The sequence below is a fragment of the Bubalus kerabau genome, chromosome 2 (genome assembly GCF_029407905.1).
Source record: "Bubalus kerabau isolate K-KA32 ecotype Philippines breed swamp buffalo chromosome 2, PCC_UOA_SB_1v2, whole genome shotgun sequence".
In the NCBI taxonomy this organism is placed as follows: Eukaryota; Metazoa; Chordata; class Mammalia; order Artiodactyla; family Bovidae; genus Bubalus; species Bubalus kerabau.
Genome location: NC_073625.1, coordinates 143,748,253 through 143,776,214, shown reverse-complemented (window position 1 = coordinate 143,776,214; position 27,962 = coordinate 143,748,253). Strand labels below are relative to the sequence as shown.

At 43.5% G+C, this 27,962-nt stretch overlaps 1 protein-coding gene across 1 annotated transcript; it reads right to left on the bottom strand.

Annotated features, from left to right (window-relative positions):
* Positions 1–91: 91 nt before the first annotated feature.
* Positions 92–27,962, bottom strand: LRRC31 (leucine rich repeat containing 31). The gene is made up of 9 exons (XM_055569136.1): positions 27,773–27,962; positions 21,275–21,414; positions 19,164–19,335; positions 13,973–14,140; positions 13,292–13,459; positions 12,346–12,510; positions 8,974–9,141; positions 5,956–6,123; positions 92–447 (listed from the first exon to the last, which is right to left on the bottom strand). Exons 1-9 carry the CDS (start codon positions 27,960–27,962, stop codon positions 92–94), a joined length of 1,695 nt encoding a protein of 564 aa, XP_055425111.1.

Below are 27,962 nucleotides of genomic sequence, written 5' to 3'. Positions count from 1 at the left end.
AATCACATTAAACAGCCCAGAAGCTGGTATTCCTTTGACTTCACCAGGATTCACTCATGTTCTTTTCTTCTTCCTTTGGGTGACATGTAGCTTAGTTGAGCCTTGGAAAGTCAGCTTCCTGAAACCCACCATGGTCAAAGTGAATGCTGCTTCTGTGATCTTGGTCAAAGCCTTGAGGTTCCTCCTCCTGTGAAGCTGGGAGAAGCCACCTCTTTGTTGCTACCTCAGTGATCTTGGGAAGTTTGGTCACAGCACTTAGCAAGCGTCTAAACCATTGTCTGCACTTCCTAAAAGTTGATGGCCGAAGGCTGATATCCAGCTCAGTTAATTCCTTGAGGAGCCACAGGTTTTGGCAGAAGATGGTCCATCCTGCCTCACAGATGCTGTCGTTATAACTCAGGTCCAGCTTCTGCAGCCTGGCCAGGTGACCTGTCTGGATTACCGATGCTGAAAAACAAAATCACTCTGCTAAAAGCCAAGAACACTTTCTAGTGCAACTGTTTCCCACTTCCAATAACACAACACACTGGCTCCAGGATTTGTAATAAGAGTGGCACTAAGTAATAGAATGTTATTAGCTAGCAGTTTTTTTCAGGGCATTTGAAATTACTCTGGTAACACCTCTCTGCATCCCATGTACAGCTTGAAAATGGATTTTTTTCTCTTTCCAAATTCCAACCCAAAGAATGTCTTTTCTGGTTGAGTTTATGCTCTCCGCTCTCCTGGAGCCCCAGCTCTTGCTGCAGACTTTCTCTAATTAATGTGAGGACTGCTCACTGGTTTTAACTCAGGATCATTTGTGAATAGTCTTCTTGCTGTTAAATGCTGTTTCATTATTCATTGTTTATTTATTCATTTTTTATTCAACAGTTATTTGAGTACTTTCCATGGACAAAATATACTTGGATAATTTCTAATTCATGGGTCAATTAGAACCTTTCACACATGGGCCAATTTTTCCTTTGAATAGCACACATTAGGTAGTATCACAGTGCTACCTAAAATGGCTCTTAATAAATAACAGTTAATGAGGAAGCTAAGAAAAGGAGCAAGGAGAGACAGCCAGAGCAGACATGTGCTTCCCTTTTCAGCCAAAAGCAGGAATGGGTTATAGAGATGAGATGGGCAGAATCTCAGAGCTGGAAGGGACCCTGGAGGGCTCCTCATTCAACCTCTAGATGGATGATCAGAGAAAAATCCCTCTCACAGCTTCTCTAAGGGGGACCAGCCCAATTCTGCTCCTGAAGCCCCTTTCAGGCTGCCCCAGCAGAGGGAAGCAGCTCTCAGCTGGAGGAAGCCATGCCTCTGGGCCCCATCTGAACTTGCCACTGCCTATCTACTGGGAATCTCAGCTCCCGCCACGTGCCAACCATGCAGTGTTGGACAACAGGTCCCCTCAATGTCCTCCTGTTAGCACTAAACATGCCCTGGTCCTTCAATCATTTGCCACACATCATGGCTTCCAGACGAAGCAGGATGCTCCATTCCCATCAAGGCTTACTCTAAAGCTTTAGTTAACCAAGACAGTATGAAATTGGTAAAAGAATAGATGCATAGACCAATGGAGGCTTCCCTGGCAGCTCAGTGGTAAAGAACTTACCTACATTTTCCTCTCACCCCCCTTAACAGTATCTTTTGCACAGCATAACTCACAGTTTTGATAAAGATCTATTTATCAATTTGCTAATTTGGTGGGCAGAGCTTTCTGTGTTAAATCTTTTTTTTTTTTTTTTATGGTATGTGAAATGTTTTTTTTTTTTTAATTTTATTTTATTTTTAAACTTTACATAACTGTATTAGATTTGCCAAATATCAAAATGAATCCGCCACAGGTATACATGTGTTCCCCATCCTGAACCCTCCTCCCTCCTCCCTCCCCATTCCATCCCTCTGGGTCGTCCCAGTGCACCAGCCCCAAGCATCCAGTATTGTGCATCGAACCTGGACTGGCAACTCATTTCATACATGATATTTTACATGTTTCAATGCCAATCTCCCAAATCTTCCCACCCTCTCCCTCTCCCACAGAGTCCATAAGACTGTTCTATACATCAGTGTCTCTTTTGCTGTCTCGTACACAGGGTTATTGTTACCATCTTTCTAAATTCCATATATATGCGTTAGTATACTGTATTGGTGTTTTTCTTTCTGGCTTACTTCACTCTGTATAATAGGCTCCAGTTTCATCCACCTCATTAGAACTGATTCAAATGTATTCTTTTTAATGGCTGAATAATACTCCATTGTGTATATGTACCACTGCTTTCTTATCCATTCATCTGCTGATGGACATCTAGGTTGCTTCCATGTCCTGGCTATTATAAACAGTGCTGCGATGAACATTGGGGTACTCGTGTCTCTTTCCCTTCTGGTTTTCTCAGTGTGTATGCCCAGCAGTGGGATTGCTGGATCATAAGGCAGGTCTATTTCCAGGTTTTAAGGAATCTCCACACTGTTCTCCATAGTGGCTGTACTAGTTTGCATTCCCACCAACAGTGTAAGAGGGTTCCCTTTTCTCCACACCCTCTCCAGCATTTATTACTTGTAGACTTTTGGATCGCAGCCATTCTGACTGGTGTGAAATGGTACCTCATAGTGGTTTTGATTTGCATTTCTCTGATAATGAGTGATGTTGAGCATCTTTTCATGTGTTTGTTAGCCATCTGTGTGTCTTCTTTGGAGAAATGTCTATTTAGTTCTTTGGCCCATTTTTTGATTGGGTCATTTATTTTTCTGGAGTTGAGCTGTAGGAGTTGCTTGTATATTCTCGAGATTAGTTGTTTGTCAGTTGCTTCATTTGCTATTATCTTCTCCCATTCTGAAGGCTGTCTTTTCACCTTGCTAATAGTTTCCTTTGATGTGCAGAAGCTTTTAAGGTTAATTAGGTCCCATTTGTTTATTTTTGCTTTTATTTCCAATATTCTGGGAGGTGGGTCATAGAGGATCCTGCTGTGATGTATGTCAGAGAGTGTTTTGCCTATGTTCTCCTCTAGGAGTTTTATAGTTTCTGGTCTTGCGTTTAGATCTTTAATCCATTTTGAGTTTATTTTTGTGTATGGTGTTAGAAAGTGTTCTAGTTTCATTCTTTTACAAGTGGTTGACCAGAGTTCCCAGCACCACTTGTTAAAGAGATTGTCTTTAATCCATTGTATATTCTTGCCTCCTTTGTCGAAGATAAGGTGTCCATATGTGCGTGGATTTATCTCTGGGCTTTCTATTTTGTTCCATTGATCTATATTTCTGTCTTTGTGCCAGTACCATACTGTCTTGATAACTGTGGCTTTGTAGTAGAGCCTAAAGTCAGGTAGGTTGATTCCTCCAGTTCCATTCTTCTTTCTCAAGATCGCTTTGGCTATTCAAGGTTTTTTGTTTTTCCATACAAATTGTGAAATTATTTGTTCTAGCTCTGTGAAGAATGCTGTTGGTAGCTTGATAGGGATTGCATTGAATCTATAGATTGCTTTGGGTAGTATACTCATTTTCACTACATTGATTCTTCCAATCCATGAACATGGTATATTTCTCCATCTGTTAGTGTCCTCTTTGATTTCTTTCACCAGTGTTTTATAGTTTTCTATATATAGGTCTTTAGATTCTTTAGGTAGATATATTCCTAAGTATTTTATTCTTTCCGTTGCAATGGTGAATGGAATTGTTTCCTTAATTTCTCTTTCTGTTTTCTCATTATTAGTGTATAGGAATGCAAGGGATTTCTGTGTGTTGATTTTATATCCTGCAACTTTACTATAGTCATTGATTAGTTCTAGTAATTTTCTGGTGGAGTCTTTAGGGTTTTCTATGTAGAGGATCATGTCATCTGCAAACAGTGAGAGCTTTACTTCTTCTTTTCCAATTTGGATTCCTTTTATTTCTTTTTCTGTTCTGATTGCTGTGGCCAAAACTTCCAAAACTATGTTGAATAGTAATGGTGAAAGTGGGCACCCTTGTCTTGTTCCTGACTTTAGAGGAAATGCTTTCAGTTTTTCACCATTGAGGATAATGTTTGCTGTGGTTTTGTCATATCTGTGTTAAATCTTAAAAACTTTTTGCAAAATTCAAGTTCCCAAGTATTTTTCCTAGATTTTATTCTAAAGGTTTTACAGTTACATTTTGCTTATCCATTTTGAGTTATTTTTGTCCAAGTTGTGAGATATAGGCTGAAGTTAATATTTTTGTGTATGATAGCTCAGTTAATCAAGCATTGTTAGTTGAAAAGACTTACTGAATTGCTTTTGCATTTTTGTCAAAAATCAATTGACCAGTTTGCAACCCCATGGACTGTAGCCTGCCAGATTCTTCTGTCCATGGGATTCTCTAGGAAAGAATACTGGAGTAGGTTGCCATTTCCTTCTCCAAGGGATCTTCCCGACCCAGGGATTGAACACACGTTTCTTGTGTCTCCTGCATTGGCAGGCAGATTCTTTACCACTAGCACCACCTGGGAAGGCCTCATTAGTCATTGCTGCCGCTGCTGCTAAGTTGCGTCAGTCGTGTCCGACTCTGTGTGACCCCATAGATGGAAGCCCACCAGGCTCCACTGTCCCTGGGATTCTCCAGGCAAGAACACTGGAGTGGGTTGCCATTTCCTTCTCCAATGCAGGAAAGTGAAAAGTGAAAGTGAAGTAGCTTAGTCGTATCCGACTCTTAGCGGGCCCATGGACTGTAGCCTAGCAGGCTCCTCCGTCCATGGGATTTTCCAGGCAAGAGTACTGGGGTGGGGTGCCATCGCCTTCTCCCATTAGTCATTAGGGAAATCCAAAATAAAATCACAGTGATTTGTCCCCATCTTCTAATTACGGTGTTTGGCCATAACACTTGTTTTGAAAACACGTATTTATTCCAACTAGATTGAAATATCAGAGAACAGTGTGAATGTAACACGAATTTCTTGTTTGCTTACACATAATTCATTCACAGGAAACACCAGGTGAACAGAAAAAAACTACACCCAGCTGAGCAAAGCCAGGAATAGGCGTAAACAAAATCCATGCATGCACAGCCCTCCCAAGGACAAGGAGCCTTGCCCATCCACATCCGGTTCCAACTTTCTATTCTATGTCAGATAATCCTCCTTCTTCCACCACCATATCTGTATCTATCTCCTTTTTCTACTTTTTAATGGTTGGCTGCACCTGGTGGCTTGCAGGATCTTCGTTCCCCAGCTAGGAATAGAACCTGCACGCTCAGAGGTGAAAGCATGGAGTCCTAATCACTGGACCACAAGGAATTCCTCCATCTCATTTTATGAACCAGTCTCTACTGTGTATGTGGTTTTAGAATTGCCTGTGTCTATTTTCGGAGAAGGCAATGGCACCCCACTCCAGTACTCTTGCCTGGAAAATCCCATGGACGGAGGAGCCTGATAGGCTGAAGTCCATGGGGTCGCTAAGAGTCAAACACAACTGAGCAACTTCACTTTCACTTTTCACATTCATGCATTGGAGAAGGAAATGGCAACCCACTCCAGTGTTCTTGCCTGGAGAATCCCAGGGACGGGGGAGCCTGGTGGGCTGCCGTCTATGGGGTCACACAGAGTCGGACATGACTGAAGTGACTTAGCAGCAATAGTGTCTATTTTAGGGCTTTCCAGGTGGCTCAGTGGGTAAAGAATCTACCTGCAATGCAGCAGATACAGGAGATGCAGTTTCGATCCCTGGGTTGGGAAGATCCCCTGCAGGAGAGCATGGCAACCCACTGCAGTGTTCTTGCTGGAGAATGCCGTGGACAGAGGAGCCTGTTGGGCTACAGTCCATGGGGTTGCAAACAGTTGGGCATGACTGAAGTGACTGAGCACAAACCAGCTTTCTCCCAAGCAGATGTCAGGGAGCAGGGAATGTGCACAGAAGGCTTAACTCCAGGCCTCCTTGCCTCCTCCGCCTCCCTTCCCCAAGGCTGGCAGGGCAGGCACACTGGGCTCTGAGTGTCAGGACAGCTTTGGCACCAGAAGATACAAACCCAAGAGAGCCATGTCCTCTGTCACCAGGGAACAGCTGCTCAGCCTCAGCACTTGAAGAGACATTGAAAGCTTTAATGTTTCCAGGAGCAGCTTCAGGTTGCCGCCAATACACTTATTCCAAGAAAGGTTGACTATCTTCAGAGCAGGGAGGTGAATGGAGGCTTCAGCTGAAATTGACAGAGATAAGAATAGCAATAACTTAGACTTCCTTAGAGGTCATAAACTTTGAACTTGAGCAACCTAGGCTAGGGCAACATATTATCACTGAGTTAAGACAGTTGTGGGCTTCCCTGGTGGCTCAGATGGTAAAGAAACCGCCTGCAATGCGGGAGACCTGGGTTCTATCCCTGGGTTGAGAAGATCCCCTGGAAGACCCACTCCAGTGTTCTTGCCTGGAGAATCCCCATGGACAGAGGAACCTAGTGAGCTATGTCCATGGGGTCACAAAGAGTCAGACATGACTGAGCAACTAACACTTTCACTTTCAGAGACGTCTTAGTTGCAGCATGTGGGATCTAATTCCTGAGTAGGGATCGACCCTGGGTCCCCTGCATTGGAGTGTGGAATTTTAGCCCAGGGACCACTAGAGGAGTCCTGAGATCCAGCAGTCTTTGGATTAAATTGGGTGAAAGAGGGACATCATTTCTGGGTGTGGGCAGTACCCTCCACAATTCTTTGTTTCTCCTGCCTGAAATCCATGGATTCAATTTAAGTTGTCTATTTTCATTTGGAAGAAATTTTGGAAACTTTAGAAAAGTAAAACTTGGTTAAATGGTTAATTCACTATCAACTGGCATTTCTCTCCTTCATCTCACATTTATGAAGGAGAAAGAGACAGTTTTCTCATCTAGTCAAGGTTTCCAGAGTGTGTCCTGGTTTTACATATCCCAGTGGCTTCTGAAATTGAGACAAGGCCAAACCTTCCTAGAACTCTGAAACACCAAAATGTATTGTGTTTACTTAACTGCAGTTACAGAAACAAGGAAGGGAAATAGTGTATCTTGGAAAGATGTTTAAAGGAAATTGAAAGATTTTCACAGTTTCCCCTAACATTAAAACTAACCAGAGCAACTTATTCACAAGGTATAGTCATTAATTACATTTTATATTTTCTTTCTAAAAAATGTTTGAGGGGTAGATATATATTCTTTTTATAATATCTAATAAGAACACCTCTCCCACTCATATGATACAGAGACCTATCAATAAGAAATTGAACTTTTCTAAAAATGATATAGAGAAATATGTGTATATTTACTTGATTTACTTCTTTTTTATTGTTGGTGTACTTCTTAATTCAAATGGAATAAAACAGATCTTTCTCGACTAATGGTGGGATTGCATCCTGATACGGAGAAGGCAATGGCACCCCACTCCAGTACTCTTGCCTGGAAAATCCCATGGATGGAGGAGCCTGGTAGGCTGCAGTCCATGGGGTCGCTAAGAGTCAGACACGACTGAGCGACTTCACCTTCACTTTTCACTTTCATGCTTTGGAGGAGGAAATGGCAACCCACTCCAGTGTTCTTGCCTGGAGAATCCCAGGGACGGCGGGGCCTGGTGGGCTGCAGTCTATGGGGTTGCACAGAGTCGGACACGACTGAAGCGACTTAGCAGCAGCAGCAGCAGCCCAGGGGAAGATCAAAATTATAAGTGTGATTTCTACTGAATGTATATTGCTTTTAGAAAGTAAAAGTCACTCAGTCATGTCTGACTCTTTGCAACCCCATAAACTATATAGTCAATGGAATTCTCCAGGCAAGAATACTGGAGTGGGTAACTGTTCCCTTCTCTAGGGGATCTTCCCAACCCAGAGATCAAACCCAGGTCTCCAGCATTGCAGGCGGATTTTTTTACCAGCTGAGCTACCAGAGAAGCCCTTACCACTGCTGCTAAGTCGCTTCAGTCGTGTCCAACTCTGTGAGACCCCATGGACTGCAGCCCACCAGGCTCCTCTGTCCATTGGATTTTCCAGGCAAGAGTACTGGAGTGGGGTGCCATTGCCTTCTCCAAGAGAAGCCCTTACATCATCTTAAAGTCAAAAACTCTTAAGTTAAACCGTTGTAAGTCAGGGACTATCTGTAGATTAATGTCACATGATGCAATTTAGTGTAATATCTACTTGATTATGTTTTTTTATTGTGTAGCTATAATTGAAAAGAGTTATGCCTTCTGATGGCTCATCAGACTCACAGCAATCCCAATTTATATTGACCTCAGTGGAATTACAAGGTATTACAAATGTGAACCTCCAAAGTTGGTTATACAGCCATCCCTCCGTATAGACAGGAATATTGTTTCCAGAACCCATCCATACTGAAGTCCCTTATGTAACGTGGCATAGTATTTGCACATAATATATGCACACCCTCCCATATATATACTTTAAATCATCTCTGTGCTGTGCTAAGTCACTTCAGTTGTGTTCAACTCTTTTCAACCCTATGGATTGTAGCCCACCAGGCTCCTCTGTCCGTGGGATTCTCCAGGCAAGAATACTGGAGTGGGTTGCCATGACCTCCTGCAGGGTATCTTCCCAACCCAGGGATTGAACTCGCAACTCTTATATCTCCTGCATTGGCCTGTGGGTTCTTTACCACTAGCACCACCTATATAATACCTAACACAATATAAATTCTATCTATATAAACAGTTGCCTGAATGAGGCAAATTCAAGTTTTGCTTTTTGGAGCTTTCTGAAAATTTTTTTTCCAGAAATTTTTTCCAAATTATTTTTGACCTGCTGTTGGTTGAATCCATGGATTTGGAACCCCTGGATACAAAGGGTCAACTCTGCACACTTTAAATGTTTAAGGTTAAATTTGCAAAAGCCAGAAATCATCCATATAGCCTTGAAAGTCACTTTTAAAAGAGCATATTTCTTGAAAAGAAGACAGATTGATACTTCAATGTGCCTATGGCTGAGCCTTGGAATGAAATTCACTTGGAGGGAAACAGAGGTCTCCCTTTCGGGTGTTACTGTGCCAGTGTCTGCAGGGACCCGGAGAATCGCTTACCCAGGGCAGTAAAAGTCTCACTCTCCAAAGCACAGTTGCTGATGATCAATGACTTCAACGCTGGTAAAAATCGGAGCCTGCTGAGTAGGTTTTCAGAATAGCTGCCCATCTCTTTGTTGGCAGATAAATCCAATTCCTGAAGACTCGAGAGTAAAGGGATAAGCTGAGCTGTTAAAACATCAAGAGTGACATGGCTTAGGCAGCATCTCACAAAGGGCCTCGGGAGGTGCCACAGTCTTCTTGATCAACAAGCATGGCTCTTGCCTATGTGACCGCTGCCCTTCCTTACACACCATTCCTCACCACACACGCCAGCCACTTTCCCCAGCATGCAGCTTGGGCTTTTCTCTAAGCCTCTCTCCAGGCCGGAAGTAAAGAGCAAAGACTTCGGAGACAGAGGAAACTGGGTTCTCATCCTGCTTGTTCCTAAAGAACAGTGTGACTTTGGGTAAATTGCTTAACTTCTCTGAACCTCAGTTTTCTCGATGATAATAAGAACAATAACTACTCCATAGAGACAACGGGAAGATAAAATGACTTGGTATATATAAAGTGCCTGGTACAGTGCCCGGCACATATTAACTGCTCAGTTAATGTTTGATATGATCATTCTTTCCTCAGAATATAAGTCAGAAGTACTAGGAAGGCAATGAAATCAAGCAATCAGAACAGATGTCTGATGGGACTTCCCTGGCAGCCCAGTAGTCGGGACTGCACGCTTCCAATGCAGGGGGCCCTGGTTCAATCTGGGTTGGGGAACTAAGATCCCACATACGGCTACATTTTTTTTTTTTAATTAAGGTATGTACATTGGTTAAAAAAAATAATAATAACCAGATGTCTGTTGGTAACAGCACCAGAGTGGGGTCCTGAGGGCCCATGTTGTGCCAGGAGGGACCCCCGTTTCCCTGTCTTTCTGCTGCTTTTTGTGCTTTCAGCCCTTTGCTGTAGCTCTTCCCAGTGTGGGAAACATAGTTTCCTGGGACCCCTGTGGGGCTGACTCACCTCCTCAGAGCCTTCCAGGGCCACCAAAGCCACAGGAACCCTGTGGTCACAATTACATCGCCCTATTCTCTTTTCCTCCCAGCACCCCTATTACGTGACTTGTTTGTGTATCTTTTGTTCATATGCAAATCTTCCACCCTCCCTCACTGAAGGTGAGCTCTGTGTGCAGCGGCTGCTTCCTGCCCAGAATGTGCATCAGAGTCTGGAAATCTGAGGCACAAACGTTAGTGGAAGGAGAGGACAGGAGAAAGGAAGGGGAAGGAAAGGAAAAAAGAGGGCAGGTACTTGTGATCCCCACAGATGCAACCATTTCTCCCTCGTCTGATGCCCACAGCACGTTGTATTCACCGTGTATACCAAGTCACTTCAGTCGCATCCGACTCTTTGTGACTCCATGAACTGTAGCCCGCCAGGCTCCTCTGTCCCTGAGATTCCCAGGCAAGAAAACTGAAGTGGGTTGCCATTTCCTTCTCCAGGGGATCTCCACCATGTATTTGGTTTATTTCTGCCCCCACCAAACTGAAGCTCCTGACTCTGAATTTCCCTTAGCCTGCAGCACAGGGCCTCGAACAATTAGATGATTAATCAGATGTCATTGGCTAAGTGATCCATAATTCCCTTTCTTTGAAGCCATTGAGAATGGTCAGATAAAAGAACCGTTCAATTCTTTAACATCACAAGGTAGAAAACAGGATGTATTTTCAATTCTGCCTTTTTAAAATTAAGCAGGAGGACCATGCAATTCTTACTAAATAACCATTACCTTTCTGGGGCCATTTACTCCTGTTGGTGGCTGTGAATCCAGATAATAGAGGCTGATCTCTCGGTTGCCCTAGCGGTGACAATTCAAGTCCTCTAGCACTTTAATCTTCATCTGAGCAGCAAGATGAGATGTGAGGTTTGTGTTATTCAGTTGTAGCAGGGGAAATTCATTATTTGGAATCCGATGGACTGATAATTCAGGGGTGTCTCCACAGGTATGACACTCATAAGTAAAAGAGATGCTGATCCCATCACACTCTCCATTTGAAGCTCAAAAAGGTATTGTTTACTATTTTTAAATCATGCAAGACTCAAACTCATCTCATTTTCCCAAATTGAAGGATAAGAGTCTAAGAAACAAATTATCAGGGCTAAAAAAAATCGATATTAGACCCAAAGACCTATTTTGCTGTTTTCTTCCCCCAATTGTACGAAAAATGACAAAAATTTCTTTTTCTCGTTCTTTATTGATTGATTCATTCAATCACACATTCAACAAGCATTTGCTGGGTGCCAGCTATGTGCCAGGCCTTGTGCACAAGCAATAGAGAGATACTGAAGAAAGCCATCCCTACCTAGGAGGAGCCCATAGTTCGGAGAGAAAGCAGAGCATGGCTGGTGTGCGTGGGAGTCAGCACAGTGTAGTTGGAGAAGTTGACGGGGGAAAGAAATAGAGAATGCAGTCAGAGTGACAGAGGAGCAGGAGAGCCATCTAGACTCTTGCAGTAATCTAGGCATGAACTGACAGTGGGCTGGAGCAGGACAGTAGAGGTCTAAACAGTGAGCCATGGTCAGATTCAGGGTATATTCTGAAGATTTATTGTGGCTGCAGATGGAATAAAACCCTTCATTTCTACGGCTATGCTTGCTGTTTGTTAGGGGAAACTGCATATACGTTGCCTGTTACAGGACTATATCTGTGGTAGGAAAGTAAAGGTAGTGACCTAAAATTGTAATTATGCACTCTCCACAGACTTTCTGTAACTTCACCTTATCTAAGTGCCTTGGCATAACTTGTGAGAGAGAGTGCCTCAACACCCTTCGTTTTGGCTTTCCCTCTACATCCTTCTTTGTAATATGCTCTGTGACATTAACAGATTCATTTCTAAACAGCCACAGGAATTCAGAATTTCTTCCTCGAGTGCCACATCTATCCTTCACAGATGTGTATAGGAGTTTAGATTCGCTAACATTCACCAACTCAGTGCACATAAGTCTGAGCAACCTCCAGGAGATGGTGAAGGACAGGGAAGCCTGGCCTGCTGCAGTCCATGGGGTTGCAAAGAGTCAGACAAGACTTAGCAACTGAACAACAACAGTTATTGGGCACATAATATTTGCCAAATACTATATTGGGACATTCACAGAACTTTTATGATGTGATCCTCCCAGTAACTTCATAAACAGTACATCTCAGATTTGCCAGTTTCCCAAATGGCAACCCACTCCAGTACTCTTGCCTGGAAAATCCCATGGACGGAGGAGACTGGTAGGCTACAGTCCATGGAGTCGCAAAGAGTCGGACACGACTGAGTGACTTCACTTCACTTCAAACATATGCCAAGGCTCTGAGAGCCCTCCCTCAGCTCTGCAGCACCTACTCGCTCAGGGACAACACGTCGTCAGCCATCAGCGAGCAGTGGTGGAGATCCAGCCCCTCCAGGTGCTCCAGTGTGGCCAGCCCTGCGGTGTCTTCAAACCCTCCACCCAGCTCCTTGTTGCAGGAAAGGTCTAGTGTCCTCAGCTCACACAAGTATCTAAAGGCAGCATCTACAAAAAAGGTCAAAATCCCACTCTGACATATTACAGGACAGTCAGCAGGAGTCAAGCAGGGGAGGGGGCAGGCATGGAGAAGTGAGACTAAGAAAATACATACACTGTGATGACAGAAGCCCAAATGGAGGGATAACTGTCTGCTTTGCACCACTAACCGCTTTGGACCTGACAATGGCTTTGAACACTCTCCCCATGACCTGCATTGATTGCTAGTGCTTTTGCTCAGATTTCTGCAACTAATGGTTCTTCCTCTACTATCCTTGAGCATTGGTACATTAGCAGCATTCTAGACTTAAACTGCCAAGGAGAAGGATAGGACAGGCTCTAGAAGATGCAAGGATAAAAATACATTTCACTTCGTATTCTCATGTAATGTGGGTACTCTATATAGCAGAGTAAATTTTAACTACAGATGTCACTGAAGTTGCTTTTATCAGCACCAATTCCTTCCTACTACTAAGCATAAAATAATGCTGGCACTTTCAAAAGTAAGAGAGAAATGGAGAGCTTTAGTAGCACACTTTTATTTTGCTCACTGTCTCTCTCAAATCTAAAATACCCTGGCCTTTTCGGAGCTGGCCATTTAGTTTTGTGATTGTAAAAATACATACTCACTGTAAAAGACGTGGAAAATCAATAAAACTTGAAGATTTAAATTACTCATGATCTCATTCCACAACCTAACCTCTGTTTCTAGTTTGTTATATTTCCTAACAGCTTAAAAAATTAAACATAAAATAAAATTATATAGAAGCTTCAGTCATTGCTAACTCACCTAGTAGCTTGACACTCTTTTGTGACAATCCACATGAATGTAACTTCAAGACTTTCAGGTTTGAAGTACTTTTTAGTCCATGAGCAATACTATTGAGACTGCCACCAATGTTTCTGTTAATAGAAAGATCGAGTACTTCAAGGTTTTGCAGTCTAGGTAGCAACTGACCTGGAAGGAAAGAAATCCAAAGAACAACTCAGTAAAGATGCAGGGTGTGGGACCACTGGTGGTCCAGTGGTTAAGACTCTGTCAGCAATGCAGGGGACACGAGTTCCATCCCTGGTCTGGGAAGATTTCATAAGTCATGGGGCAACTAAGCTTGCAAGCTGCAACTATTAATACTAAAGCCGGTACTCTGGAGCCCACAAGCTATAACTACTGAGCCCAGGCACCCTAGAGCCAGTGCTCTGCAAAAAGAGTGGCCCCACTTACTGCAACTAGAGAAAGCTCACTTGCAGCAATGAAGACCCAGCACAGCCAAAAAAACAGATGTGGGTATGAAAGTTGGGGTGGGCGCGGGTGGGGTGGGGGGAGTGTTACATCTTCATGTGACCTGGGATATAGTGAACTACTTTTTCAATTCAGGGTGAGAGGAAACATGGCCAGTATCAGCTCCCAAGCTCTCCAGTTATGGGCATCTTCACATTTTTCCTGGGAAGGACTCTACCAAATTCTACTTACCTACAAACACCCGATCTTCTGATGTGAGGGTACAGTCCACGAGCTCAAGTGTTTGTATCTTGCTCCCTTGTTGCAACGTCTGGCGGATCAGAGGCAAGTTTCCTCCCACTTTACTGTTCCAGGACAAATTCAACTCTTCAAGTTCAGGCAGCACTTTAAGTGCTTCTCCTGTTTAAAAAAAAAAAAAATGGTCCAAAGATCAGGTTGGTTGCCAGGTTCACAAAGCAGGGAATTCATTTCAAAGTCAATACAACCATCATTTATTGAAGCCAGGCCAGGTCCTGGTTAGATGCCAGGGAACAGGGAGAAAAGGACCCAGTTCCTACCCACGACCAGTAGGATGAGCTTCTAGGCACAGCCAGAGTTCTGAAGCCACGCTCATAAGCAAAACTTGTAAAAAAAAAAAAACAAAAAAAATCCACCTATCGGTAAGATGTGTGTGGGTGTGTCTTAGTCACTCAGTTGTATACAACTCTTTGCAACCCTATGAACTGTAGCCCGCCAGGCTCCTCTGTCTGTGGCATTCTCCAGACAAGAATATTGTAGTAGGTTGCCATTCCCTTCTCCAGGACATCTTCCTGACCCAGGAATCAAACCCAGGTCTGCACTGCGGACAGATTCTTTACCTGAGCCACCATGATTTTACCAAATCGTTTTTATGGTAGTAAATATTTCTACCAGTCCATCTACTTTCTCTCATCCACCCTCTTTAGGGATCATTATTGCTGAGAAGCTTGCCCAGAGGTAGACATATAAAAGATTTAGAAAATAAAACATGAAGATTTAAATCACCCATAATTTTATTCCCCAACATAAACACTGTTATATTTCAGCCAGAGGTAGAAGCAAAAGCAGGGCACTGGCCATCACAGAGGAAAAGCTCACTCTGACATCAAGAATGTCACATACAACTGATCCAACCACGGCAGGGAGGAATGAGTAAGAGAGCACTATAGGCATTAGCAGCTCATAATGCCTTGGGATGCAAGCAGCTCATGACAGCCCTGGGGTAAAGAAGGATGCGGTGAGCAGGGAGGAAACTTAACATTTCCGGGACCACTTCACACAGGAAACACTTGAGGGCTACAGAGTGGAAGCCGGGAGAGAATGGGGTGTCAGCCCTTAGGAATGATTGTCATTGCTTTGGGGGCAGAACAGAATGGTGAGCTGCACACACGGAAAATGTACTTTCTCAACATGTGGAGTCAATCTGAACACCAGTTAAGAGTGTTGGAAGGTCCACTGAGTCCAGAAACCTCTATTCTACTGCTGGATACTAGGTGTGAACTTCTGCCACTGATTATTTATTCTATGGTTTAAGGTTTTTCGGGCTTCCCTTGTGGCTCAGCTGGTAAAGAATTCACCTACAATTGGGGATACCTGGGTTCGATCCCTGGGTTGGGAAGATCCCCTGGAGAAGGAAAAGGCTACCTACTCTAGTATTCTGGCCTGGAGAATTCCATGGACTATACAGCCCATGGGGTTTCAAAGAGTCGGACTTGACTAAACAACTTTCACTTTAAGGTTTTTGGAGTCCGAGAGCCCCACTTAAAAATGCAAATTCTTCAGGAAGTTTAACAACATAAGCCGATAAACAGGTATCATTTTGTATGCCATTGCCAGTCAATGTGGAGAAGGCAATGGCACCCCACTCCAGTACTCTTGCCTGGAAAATCCCATGGATGGAGGAGCCTGGTAGGCTGTAGTCCATGGGGTCGCTGAGAGTCGGACACAACTGAGCGGCTTCCCTTTCACTTTTCACTTTCATGCATTGGAGAAGGAAATGGCAACCCACTCCAGTGTTCTTGCCTGGAGAATCCCAGGAACAGGGGAGCCTGGTGGGCTTCCATCTGTAGGGTCACACAGAGTCGGACACGACTGAAGCGACTTAGCAGCAGCAGCCAGTCAATGGGGTGTGGCTTTGAATAGCCCTGAGGCATGTCCAGGATCAGCGAGAAAGGGCATGATTGTCTGTAGTACATCTAATATTGGAGCACTATACACTTGCCATCCTACACTAAGCAATTGTAACAGGTGTAATAATGTTGCAATGACTCCAGATTTATGCTTTCTTAACAATAAACCATTTACTCTCCTACTCTTCTTATGCCCCATCTGCCATTAAGGCTAAGTAGAGTATGGATGATAAGAAAGCTCCTCCTGGTAAAGAGGATACAGAAGTCCTTCCAGAGAGGATAAATTCTTGAGGAGAGGGAAGAGGACACAAAACATCAGTGACAAGGTTGCAGACTCTCCTGGACGAGATGAGTTTGGAGTGAGTCCCAGGGTAGAAATTCCACTTGCTGGGTTTCCCTTGTGGTCTGTGGTAAAGAATCTTCCTTGAAATGCAGGGGACACTGGTTCGATTCCTAGTCAGGGAAGATTCCACATGCCTCGGGGCAACTAAGCTCCTGTGCCACAACTACTGAAGCCTGAGCACCCTAAAGCCTGTGCTCCTCAACAAGAGAAGCCACCACAGTGAGAAACTCATGCACTGCAACTACAGAGTAGACCCTGCTTGCCACAACTAGAGAAAAGTCTGTGCAACGAAGACCCAGTGCCTGCAAAAATAAAATTAAAATTGATTAATTAAATTTAAACATTAACAAAAAGAAAATTTAATCTCTGGTTCCCTTAGGTTGGAGGATCATGAAAAAGATTAGATTAGTCCAAAATAAAGAAACTATACTTCTTTTCATGACTGAGTAACAGTATGTTAAATTTGAGACTCTGCTACATGATAACCAGATGCTAACCTGTGAGGCTAGAAAGGCAATGCCAAAGAATGCTCAAACTACCGCACAATTGCACTCATCTTACACGCTAGTAAAGTAATGCTCAAAATTCTCCAAGCCAGGCTTCAGCAATATGTGAACCATGAACTTCCAGCTGTTCAAGCTGGTTTTAGAAAAGGCAGAGGAACCAGAGATCAAATTGCCAACATCCGCTGGATCGTCGAAAAAGCAAGAGAGTTCCAGAAAAACATCTATTTCTGCTTTATTGACTATGCCAAAGCCTTTGACTGTGTGGATCACAATAAACTGTGGAAAATTCTGAAAAAGATGGGAATACCAGACCATCTGACCTGCCTCTTGAGAAACCTGTATGCAGGTCAGGAAGCAACAGTTAGAACTGGACATGGAACAACAGACTGGTTCCAAATAGGAAAAGGAGTACGTCAAGGCTGTATATTGTCACCCTGCTTATTTCACTTATATGCAGAGTACATCATGAGAAACGCTGGACTGGAAGAAGCACAAGCTGGAATCAAGATTGCCGGGAGAAATATCAATAACCTCAGATGTGCAGATGAGACCACCCTTATGGCAGAAAGTGAAGAGGAACTCAAAAGCCTCTTGATGAAAGTGAAAGTGGAGAGTGAAAAAGTTGGCTTAAAGCTCAACATTCAGAAAACAAAGATCATGGCACCTGGTCCCATCACTTCATGGGAAATAGATGGGGAAACAGTGGAAAGAGTGTCAGACTTTATTTTTTTGGGCTCCCAAATCACTGCAGATGGTGACTGCAGCCATGAAATTAAAAGATGCTTACTCCTTGGAAGGAAAGTTATGACCCACCTAGATAGCATATTCAAAAGCAGAGACATTACTTTGCCAACAAAGGTCTGTCTAGTCAAGGCTATGGTTTTTCCTATGGTCATGTATGGATGTGAGAGTTGGACTGTGAAGAAAGCTGAGCGCCAAAGAATTGATGCTTTTGAATTGTGGTGTTGGGGAAGACTCTTGAGAGTCCCATGGACTGCAAGGAGATCCAACCAGTCCATTCTGAAGGAGATCAGCCCTGGGATTTCTTTGGAAGGAATGATGCTAAAGCTGAAACTCCAGTACTTTGGCCACCTCATGCGAAGAGTTGACTCATTGGAAAAGGCTCTGATGCTGGGAGGGATTGGGGGCAGGAGAAGAAGGGGATGACAGAGGATGAGATGGCTGGATGGCATCACTGACTCGATGGACATGAGTCTGGGTGAACTCCGGGAGTTGGTGATGGACAGGGAGGCCTGGCGTGTTGTGATTCATGGGGTCGCAAAGAGTCGGACACGACTGAGCGACTGAACTGAGCTGAACCTGTGAGGCTAAATTGATCATAGAAAACCACAGAAAGGTAATTTTGGATGGGGAAGTAGGGAAAGAAGGAATTATCGATTATTGAGTGCCTACTATGTGTCAAGCATATAGTAGGTACTTTATAAAATTATTTAATCCTCACAATTTTTTGAGGTGGATATCATCCTCATTTCAGAGATAATAAAACCAAGGCTCAAAAAGGTTGTTTTGTCCATGGTCACAAAAAATAGTTAGAAGTGGGACCAGGATTTGAACTAGGATCTGGCCATTTTCTAGGGAATTATTAGAGAGAAGTGTATCTGTGCATGCTCAGTCATGTCTGACTCTGTGACCCCCATGGATTGTAGCCCACCAAGCTCCTCTGTCCATGGGATATTTCTGACAATACTGGGGTGGATTGCCATTTCCTCCTCCAGTTTAGAGAAAAGACATTGGCATAAATTTTGTTGCTTTTACAGAAATCTTTGCCGAGATGTAAATGATCAAAATACATAATTGAAATAAAGACGAGATGAAAAGAAGACTAAAAAAGTATGTCTGGCATCTAAAATCAGCAAGCATTCCAGTAAAGCAGCTGGGTTAACAGCATGACAAATTTTAGCCTACATTTTAGGTTATTCGGTGTTCAACATACAAAACTAACTTAACTGAGGTTCTGGTTCTACTTAAACCATTGCTTTTATTTGAAAAATCTTGTTTTGATCAATTTTTTAAAAATAGGAATGGGAAAAGAGAAAAGCATGTTGAGATTGGAAAGGATCTTAATTTATCTATCCCAACTTCTCTGTGTTACAGATGAGGTAACAGATCCAGAGAGAGCAAATTTTGCAATTATTATTACCATTTAAACTCCCTGAGACCAGAGGCTTGGTCAGCCTGTTCCCCTCTTTATCCCAGGGCTTAGCGCAATTATGGGTGCAGGTTACACAGTTCTCTAGAAAGTGCAAACGCTCAACACAGCATTTGATCATGTACGGACAGCGCTCTCATCCTCATCCATGGGAATCCAAGGGGAGTGGTCACCCAGGTAATTTGCCCTTGAGGGTTTGGATTGCAGAGAGCACTCTCTCTCTCAAGCACTCTCTCAAGGGAAGCATTCATCATACCCAGTGCCCAAACATCATCAGCGGTAAGTCTGCAACTACTCAGCCTCAGGATTTTTAACTTGCTGACAAGATGCATTTGCTGGGTGAGTACATGGAGGTTTCCACGTGTGACATCATTCCAGGAAATATCCAATTTTTCCAAGTCTGGGAGAGAAGGCAGCAAAGCAAGTAGAAGTGAACACAAGAAAAGACAGATTTACATGTGAAATTTGTGATTTGTAGTAAACAGGATTCATCTACTGCCTGTTGCTCTGTAACAGGATAGAAGGAGGATGGACGGGCTGACTTTCCGCACAGCAGGGCTCCCTCAGGTGTGCAACTGGGGACGTTGTGATATTACATATCCTATTTCTTGGGACCTTTTTTATTTCTGCCAAATAACTGCATTCTGAAAAGGCAGTGGTGTTTCTGTGAGATTTCATAAGAATTCCTTTACTGTATGGGAATGGCAGTTCAGCTACAGCTGCTACTACCGCCGTCAGTGTGTATCCTGGTCCCTTTATTTTGCAAACCCTCTAACAACCATCACTCTGTCATTCTATTGGATCCTCGGGCCGAAGGCCCGGGGAACACTCCGTTGGCCAGGACTGCTCAGACAGTGCCCGTTAACTATTTATTCTTATCTAGATCACCTGGATATCACCATCTTACAAACCTCCTTTTATACCTACATGGGCCAACATGTGGAGGTTTAGACAGGCACAAAGCCTGACCAGAACCTTCTCTGAGTCTCCTCCATTGCTCACAAAAAATGAAGTTACTCTCTGTGAATAAAATCCTCCAAGGTTATCTTTATCTCCTGCGGCAACAAGACTTGAGTGGAAATGCCAAAGTCAAGGCTGGAAGGTGTCTTTGCTTGCTTGCTTTTAAATCCGTCTTGGATGTAAAAATAGTGGCCGCAGTTAGACCTCACATGGTGAGCTTCTAGAGTTACAGGCCCAGCAATTCCTGACCTTCCACCATTCTGAAGAAATTCTGAAGACACACTTAGGGGCAAAAAAATATGTTTATGTTTTCTTTTTGCCAGCATTCAAAGTGTTAGTCCCTCAGTCATGTCCTCCTCTTTGCAACTACATGTACTATAGCCCACCAGGCTCCTCTGTCCTTGGGATTCTCCAGGCAAGAATACTGGAGTGGGTTGCCATTTCCTTCTCCAGGGAATCTTCCCAGCCCAGGGATCAAACCCAGGTCTCCCACATTACAGGCAGATTCTTTACTGTCTGAGTCATCAGGGAAGCCCAAAGCACTTCAGCAATTTACTTTTGTTTACCATGATCTTAACTTTACAAAGTATGAACGTCTATTGAACACATTAGAAGGCAAAAAACTAGGATTCCTGGGACCCGCTCTGGAAGATTTCAGTTCAGTGGGTTTGGATTGGACTCAAGTTTATGCATTTCCACAGGTTCTGCAAGATTCTGACACGTACACAGGCATTTGAGAACCACGGGCACGGTTACAGTTTCCTGTTAAGAGATCTGTCTCAAATGTAATGGCATGGATTTTAATTAAAATAGTCAAGGACAGCGCCCCCTCACTCAAAACACAGTTCTTTTGATTCCTCTGTTGGTAGACACATTTAATGTGATTAAATACTTGACTTAAGATTTCCGAAAAAAGAGAATCTTTAAGAAGGTGATGATGGTGGTGTTGGGGAGAGGGTTCTTTGCAATCAAACTCCTGCTGGAGTGTCACAAACAGTAATTGTTCTTTTGTATAAAAAAAGGTGTGAGCAATAATCACTAGGAATGATACTTTTCATTCCACAGATAACAACCTGATGCCCCTTTAAACTCCCAGCAGGGCTTGGTTTTATGGATGAGTTTATATCATATACAGGAGATGAGTTTCAGAGAGAGGTAATTAGTGGAGAGGTAAAAGTGCTTAGGAAAAAACAAAGCTCCCTCCTAAATTTGGGCTCAAATCTTTGAAACTTGAGGAAGAATCAATTGACTTTTTTTTTTTTAATAGTGATGTAGCTGCTCTTCCTGAATTCTCTAGGCCACCCTGCAGACCTCGGCTTACCAAGTGAGGATGGAGCGCTTTGCCTGCTCATCTCAGCCCTCTGTGCCCTTGTGCCTCTGGATAAGGTCAACTCCATACAGACCCGTCTCCCTCACATCCGCTGTTGTCTGTCTGCAGTTGTTCAGGTCTAGGCACTTGCTGACGGCTTTTCTGCCCAGCTTCTGCAGAAACCGCTCATTTTCCTCCATCCTGGATCCCAGTTCTGTTTCTGAAGTGAGAGTCTTGGCTGTATGATAAGAATAAAGAAGAATTTGCTGTGCATGACAGTATGAAGATGAGACACGTGAGAAGACAGACAACTGTGAACTAGTTCTTTGTGAAACTTCAACTCAGAAGGGGACAAAACCTGACCTCTGTCCCTGTGGCTGGTGCTCAACACTGGCTGCTCTAAGGACCCATTTCCTACAATGGAGCCTGAGGAGCTCAGGGGCTTCTCTTTCATGGCCTGACCTGGGCTTCTTGCATGGAGACTGAATCATGTTCCTAGACGAAGCGGTAAACTTGTTAGCACCGCGTTTAAGACTGCTGTGGTGGAAGGATGCACAGACATCTTTGGTGAACGCACTGCTGGGGGACGTGCCCACATGCTGGCCTCCTAACAGGACAGACGGGGAAGGGGGAACATCGCAGACCCCCCGATGAGCCTCAGATGGCCAAAGGGAGCAAGTGAAGCACTTGCTGCTCATTTCCTAGACCCTTCAACTAACAAATCCAGAGACGGTAGTACCTACAAGAGCTTTTGTATTTTCTCAACTCCTGCCAGAGAATATATTCAGAAAACCTCATTTGTCTTTGTTATTAGGTACTTTTTTTTTTTAGGGACATATGTGACACCCTTGCCAAGTTCCTCTGTAATAATGCTGCACTATGTCACTAACATTTAAAAAGATTAAATAAAAATAAAAAGCTATAATTTTGTGTGTGTGTGTGTTAGTCTCTCAGTCGTGTCTGACTCTTTGCGACCCCATGGACTATATTAATTTTATTAATAATTTTATTGTCTACTACTGCATGTGTCAACATGTAAGCCACATGTGAAACATACTTTACTTTTGTAAGACAAAATGAATAAGCATGTACAGACAGTGACTTTAATGAGGTCCTGTAGTGATAATACATATAAGGACTTCCCTGTTGGTGCAATAGTTAATAGTCCACGCTCCCACCACAGGGGGCATGGGTTCAATCCCTTGTCGGGGAACTTAAATCCTGCATGCTGTGTGGTGAGGCCAAATAAATAAATAAAATATATACAAACAGTATGCATACTGGAATCCAATAGGAAAGCATAAGTTCCAAATGTACAGTAATACTCTACTAACCCTGAGAAAAAAGTATACAAATCATATAGAGAAAAATGAAATATATTGGCACCAGTGAAAATGAAAAGATAGCAGCATTACCATAGTAGTAAATTTAGACTAAAATATTAGCAGGAGAATAGACTCCATCTCTCTTCTGCAGCGGGTCTAGTGGCTTGCCATTCTTAAGAAAACCGCCTACAGGCTGTACGTCTTTGATAGGATGGTTGGTGTTGCCACATTCTACCAGTAAGAGGCAGCATCATCCATCCACCATTTACCTCTTCACTCTGGCCTCCAATTTTTATTATAGTAAGTTGTATACAAGGTATTTTATTTTGGGTAGGGTTGCAGATTTAAGAAAAACAAAAATACCATGTCCAATTAACCTTAAACTTCTGGTAAACAAAGAATCATTGTTTAGTAAAAGTACATCCCAAATAATGCAGGTATTTTTCTTTTTCTGACAACCCTAATTTGGGGTGGATCAGAGGAGATTATGGATGAGGGGGACGAGGAAGGACTGCCTCTTACATGCCAGTGAGGACAGAACATTTTGTGTACACTTGATGCAAGGAGTCGTCAGCACACTGTCTCATAGATTTGGAAGCCGAGACTCAGACTGTTAATTGGTCAGCAGCAGAGTCAGAATTTGAACCCAGAACAATCTGCTCCAAAGCCCATTATATGTGTGTGCTTTTTAAATTTTTGTGCTTAAAAGTTTTTTCTCTGCATTGTGTCTTATTGCACTCCTTTTTGTCTTTTAGCTTTTTTATCTCTGTAGGTTCAGCCTACAACCATGCTCAAGTTCCAGCTTCACCAAGCCTTCTTTTTCTTTGTTTTCTCCTCAAGCCACTGTTCTGTCAATCATTTCCTTTACTGTCAAATGTTTGAAAAGAGTGGAGTGTGCTTGCTGGCCCCACTTCTTCAACACAGCTACCAATTAGTCCTCTACATTCTAGTTGCCACGCTCACCTGACCAAATAAATTGTTTCTCCAAGGTCACCACCACCAATGATGTATGTATGGTCAGGCCATTAAGGATGGTTGTTCTCTTGATCTCTATCCATCCCCTACTTGACCAGGCCCTGCTTCCCTCACATGACTATCCAATCCTCTTAATTACAGGGCTTAATCAGTAACTGCCTGCCTGCTTGCCCCCTGCCCCAGCTGCTGGTTTCCCTGGTTATTGATGAGCCCACCTCCCCTATAGATGGTAGCCTCCTTCTCCTGGTGAATATCAAAGACTGCTGCCATGTTCTGCCCGTTGTCTGTCACACGTGGTGGGGTGTGACTCCAGGACCTTTGTGTAAGATGCCCCTAACCAATGAACACTGATGTCTCTATTGCTGTCACCAGGCTTTTTCTTTGGTCTTAAGTCTGGGCAACTACAAGATTTGCAGGCCAGTGGGGTGCAGCCCAACAACCAACCAACTGACAGATTCTGAAATCCCTTTGCAGACCACATCCTACTTGGGTGCTCTGTAATATATATTTTATATGACTGGCAAGTCCAAGGCAGCACAACTGGAAAACCTAGATCAACTCATGGGTCTATCAGGTAAGCAAGTCATTTAACTTCTCTGAGCCTTGGTTTACTCATCTATAAAATGGAAATTATAATTCCCACCTGGTTCATTTATCAGGAGTGTAGTGACTTGAAGTTGCTGAACCTTCCCAGGAAGATGGGACTCTACAATACCTTTGACATGATACATACTTTGTAAACACTGTTGAATGAACAAATAGCTAAATGAGTGAATGAATGAATGTTAGCTTTATAGTTCCTCAATTACCAAAATCGAAATGATAAATCTTTATAACACCTAAGTACAAATATGAGTACCCATTTTTGAGGCCCCCACATATTGCCTTACATACCGTATGTATGTTTTTTTAAATCTATGAAACTTTTCCTTCAAAAAATATCTTATGTCACAGCTCAATATATACATAACAGATGAATCAGATCTGCTACAGGTTGGCTGTTGCTAATGGAGGGCTGGCGCTCCGTGGAGGGGGCGAAGTGACCACATGTGAGCAGCTCCGTGGAGCGATTCGGGGCCTTTTCTAGCTGCTGTTCTGCTGAACCAAATTCTTGCTTCTGGGGAGATTCTGCGAGCCAAGCAGGATCTTCTCATTAGGTTCTTTTCCAAGCTAAACCTGGAGAGGTTGGCTTCTGTTGTTTACAACCAAGAACCCTAATGGTCTCATAAAACATGATTATCTGTTTGTAACATGGGTGGTGTGGTACAGGGAATGAAGATAACAAGTTCCTGCTATCAAGAAGCTACCTGTCTGATGCAGGAGACAGAAGAGCCGCAGCCACAGTGCAGCGGAGACGTACAAGGGTGGAGGCCAGCAGGGGTGCCAGGCGGCCCAGGGCAGAGACGGTAAGTGCTTCAGTTCTTGGGATGGGTCTTGGCAAGCTTCCAAGTGAAAGTATGAGTCGCTCAGTCATGTCCAACTCTCTGCACCCCATGGACTGTAGCCCACCAGGCTTCTCTGTCCATGGGATTCTCCAGGCAAGAGTACTGAAGCGGGTTGCCATTTCCTTCTCCAGGGGATCTTTCCAAGCCAGGGATCAAACCCAGGTCTCCCGCATTGCGGGCAAGTTCTCCACTGTCTGAGCCACCAGGGAAGCCTAAGTGAAAGTGGTAGATAAATTGCACCTTAAAGATGAGTTGGAGTCAGCCAGGTGGGTGGTCAGGAGGGAGAGATAAGTGAGGGAGGGGTGCAGAGGGAGGGTAGAGACACAGGGAAGGTCTTTTTCGGCACAGGGAACCACTCCGGGGGAAGGTGGCCAGATCAGGAAACTGCAGGTAAATCACAATATCAGCAGTAGAGGATGAATGTGAGGTTGGGGGAAGGCAGAGGCCTTGAAGACATATTCAGCTTGCCACAAACACCATGAAGATCGTGCTTGAGAATATAGACATTCTCTTCAAGGCAAGAAAGACTCAGTGAAGAATTTCAAACTGGTGGAAGACATCTGTGGTTTAGAAAGAGCACCCTGCGGAAGTGTGGGGGACAGGCTGGCAAGAGAGCAAGACCAGGAGGAGAGAAACCAGGTAGGAATCAGCGGCAGCGGTCCATGCAATAGACAAGAAAGCCAGGACAGCAACAGAGAGGACCAGCTAGGCCCCAGAGCCATTTGGGGGACAATTCATGTAACTCCAGGGGCCACTGAGTTTGGGGAGAAATGAAAATGGAGATGCCATGCACATCTTGAGGGGCTGGTATTGGCCAGCTGAGATAACCAGCTGACCACAGTGTTAATTTAATCATGATAATAGGTATCCACTGGGGCTTCCCAAGTGGCTCAGTGGTGAAGAATCCGCTTGCTGATAGAGGAGATGCAGGTTTGATCCCTGGGTTGGGAAGATCCCCTGGAGGAGGAAATGGCAACCCAATCCCATGTTCTTGCCTGTGGAATCCCATGGACAGAGGAGCCTGGCAGGCTACAGTCCATGGGGTTGCAAAAATCAGACATGACTGAGTGCTACTACATGGGTATCCATTAACCATGTTCCTAAAGCTCCAAATCATACTTTAGAACATAGCAACAACCTTCTGATTACCTTCTTTTAAAGATAGACTTCTTAATTTTCTACTTTCAAAAATGTGTTCAAACTGCTCACAGGTAAAGTGATATTTCTGGTATTTGGTGCAAATAATCTGACAGACATGGGGGTAGGTATAAATGAAATAAGACTGGCCGTGGGTTGATAATTCTTAGAGGGAGGTAATCATGGGGACTCATACTGTTCTCTCTTTTATATGTGTTTGCATGAAAAGCATAAATGTTTTAAAAATACGTTTACTCGAATAATATACCGATGACACTGTATATGTCATGAGTTTAGAGAGAGAGTGGCAATATTTTCATAACCCTTGAATTTGTAATCTCTGTGCTGGGAACTTTCAGCTATTTAGTGTAACACAGTGAAGCAGAAAACAAGGGAGAGGGAAAGCCAGATATTCCCCAAAGGGCAAAAAAGGGAACTTAAGTAATTATGCCATAGGCATGGAATGGAATATTATGCCACTGTCAAAAGTAGGCACATGAACGTCATGTAACCATGTGAGAACTGAACAGTATAATAAATCCCAGAGGTAGGATCACAGCTCCATGTAAGCTCAGGAGGGTTTTATAAGCTCTTCTAATTGTACAAAGTATGTCTGTTTGGCCTCTGCTAGCTCTCTGACTCGGAGAAGGCAATGGCAACCCACTCCAGTACTCTTGCCTGGAAAATCCCATGGATGGAGGAGCCTGGTGGGCTGCCATCCATGGGGTCTCACAGAGTCGGACATGACTGAAGTGACTTAGCAGCAGCAGCAGCAGCAGCAGCTCTCTGACTAGTCTCCTAGTACTCTCATCCTCTATCCATCTCTCATCCTGCTTCAGCATCTCTAACCTCCTGGCCAGCTCCAAGCACTCCAGGCTCACTCCCATATTGGGCCTTTGCATTTGCAGATCCCTTTGCCTGGAAAGCTGCTCCCTAAAATATCTATATGGCTGGCTTCATTCATTCTACGTGGCTGCCTTTCAGATCTCCGCTCAGAGTTTCTATTACTAAATCAGAAACTCCTTCCTGCCAACTGCATCTAAAATTACCCCAGCCCATCATTCACTATCTCCTTAGATTGCTTATTGGTCTTCATATGACTTATCACACAAAAAGTATGCCTGCTTTAGTCCTTTGTGTACATAAGGTTCTCTTTTTCATGGCTATATTTCTAATAAGTGACTGGCATGTAGGAGATACTCAATATTTGTTGGCTGGTTGGTTGACCATAAATATATGTGTATGAAAAGAATCTTGAAGAGATAGCACTTTGTGTTAAAATGAAAGGAAACTGGGTATTTTTCTCTAAACCTTTCTGCGACATAATTACTTTTGATAATTTAAAAGTAAAATGAGCAAATTATTTAAAATATTCAACAAAATAAATGTTTAGAACAGATTTCATTATATTAGGTGTCATTTAACTCATGTCATCTCTTTAGGGGAGAATGCTAAGTCACTTCAGTCATGCCCAAATCTTTGTGACCCTATGGACTGTAGCCCACCAGGCTCCTCTGTCCGTGGGATTCTCCAGGAAAGAATACTTGAGTGGGTTTCCATGCCCTCCTCCAGGGATCTTTCCAACCCAGGGATCGAAACTACTTCTCTTGCAACTCCTGCATTACAGACTGATTCTTTACCTCTGAGCCACAGGGGAAGCCCTTTGGGGAGAAAATTGATCTAAAAAATTAAGAAATATCAGGCAGAAGCTTACCAGCGTCTAAGGAGATTGTCTTCAGTGTCTTGTCCTGGGGTTGGGAATCAGTTGTTTTAGGGTCAATGCTCTCTTTTCTGCTTCCAGCTTTGGGGAACCTGGATTTTGACCCCCTGATGCTCTTGTTGACAAGTGGAGCCTGGGGTGTAGTTTCTCCATCTGAGGAACTTTTCTTCCCTGTTTGACTCAT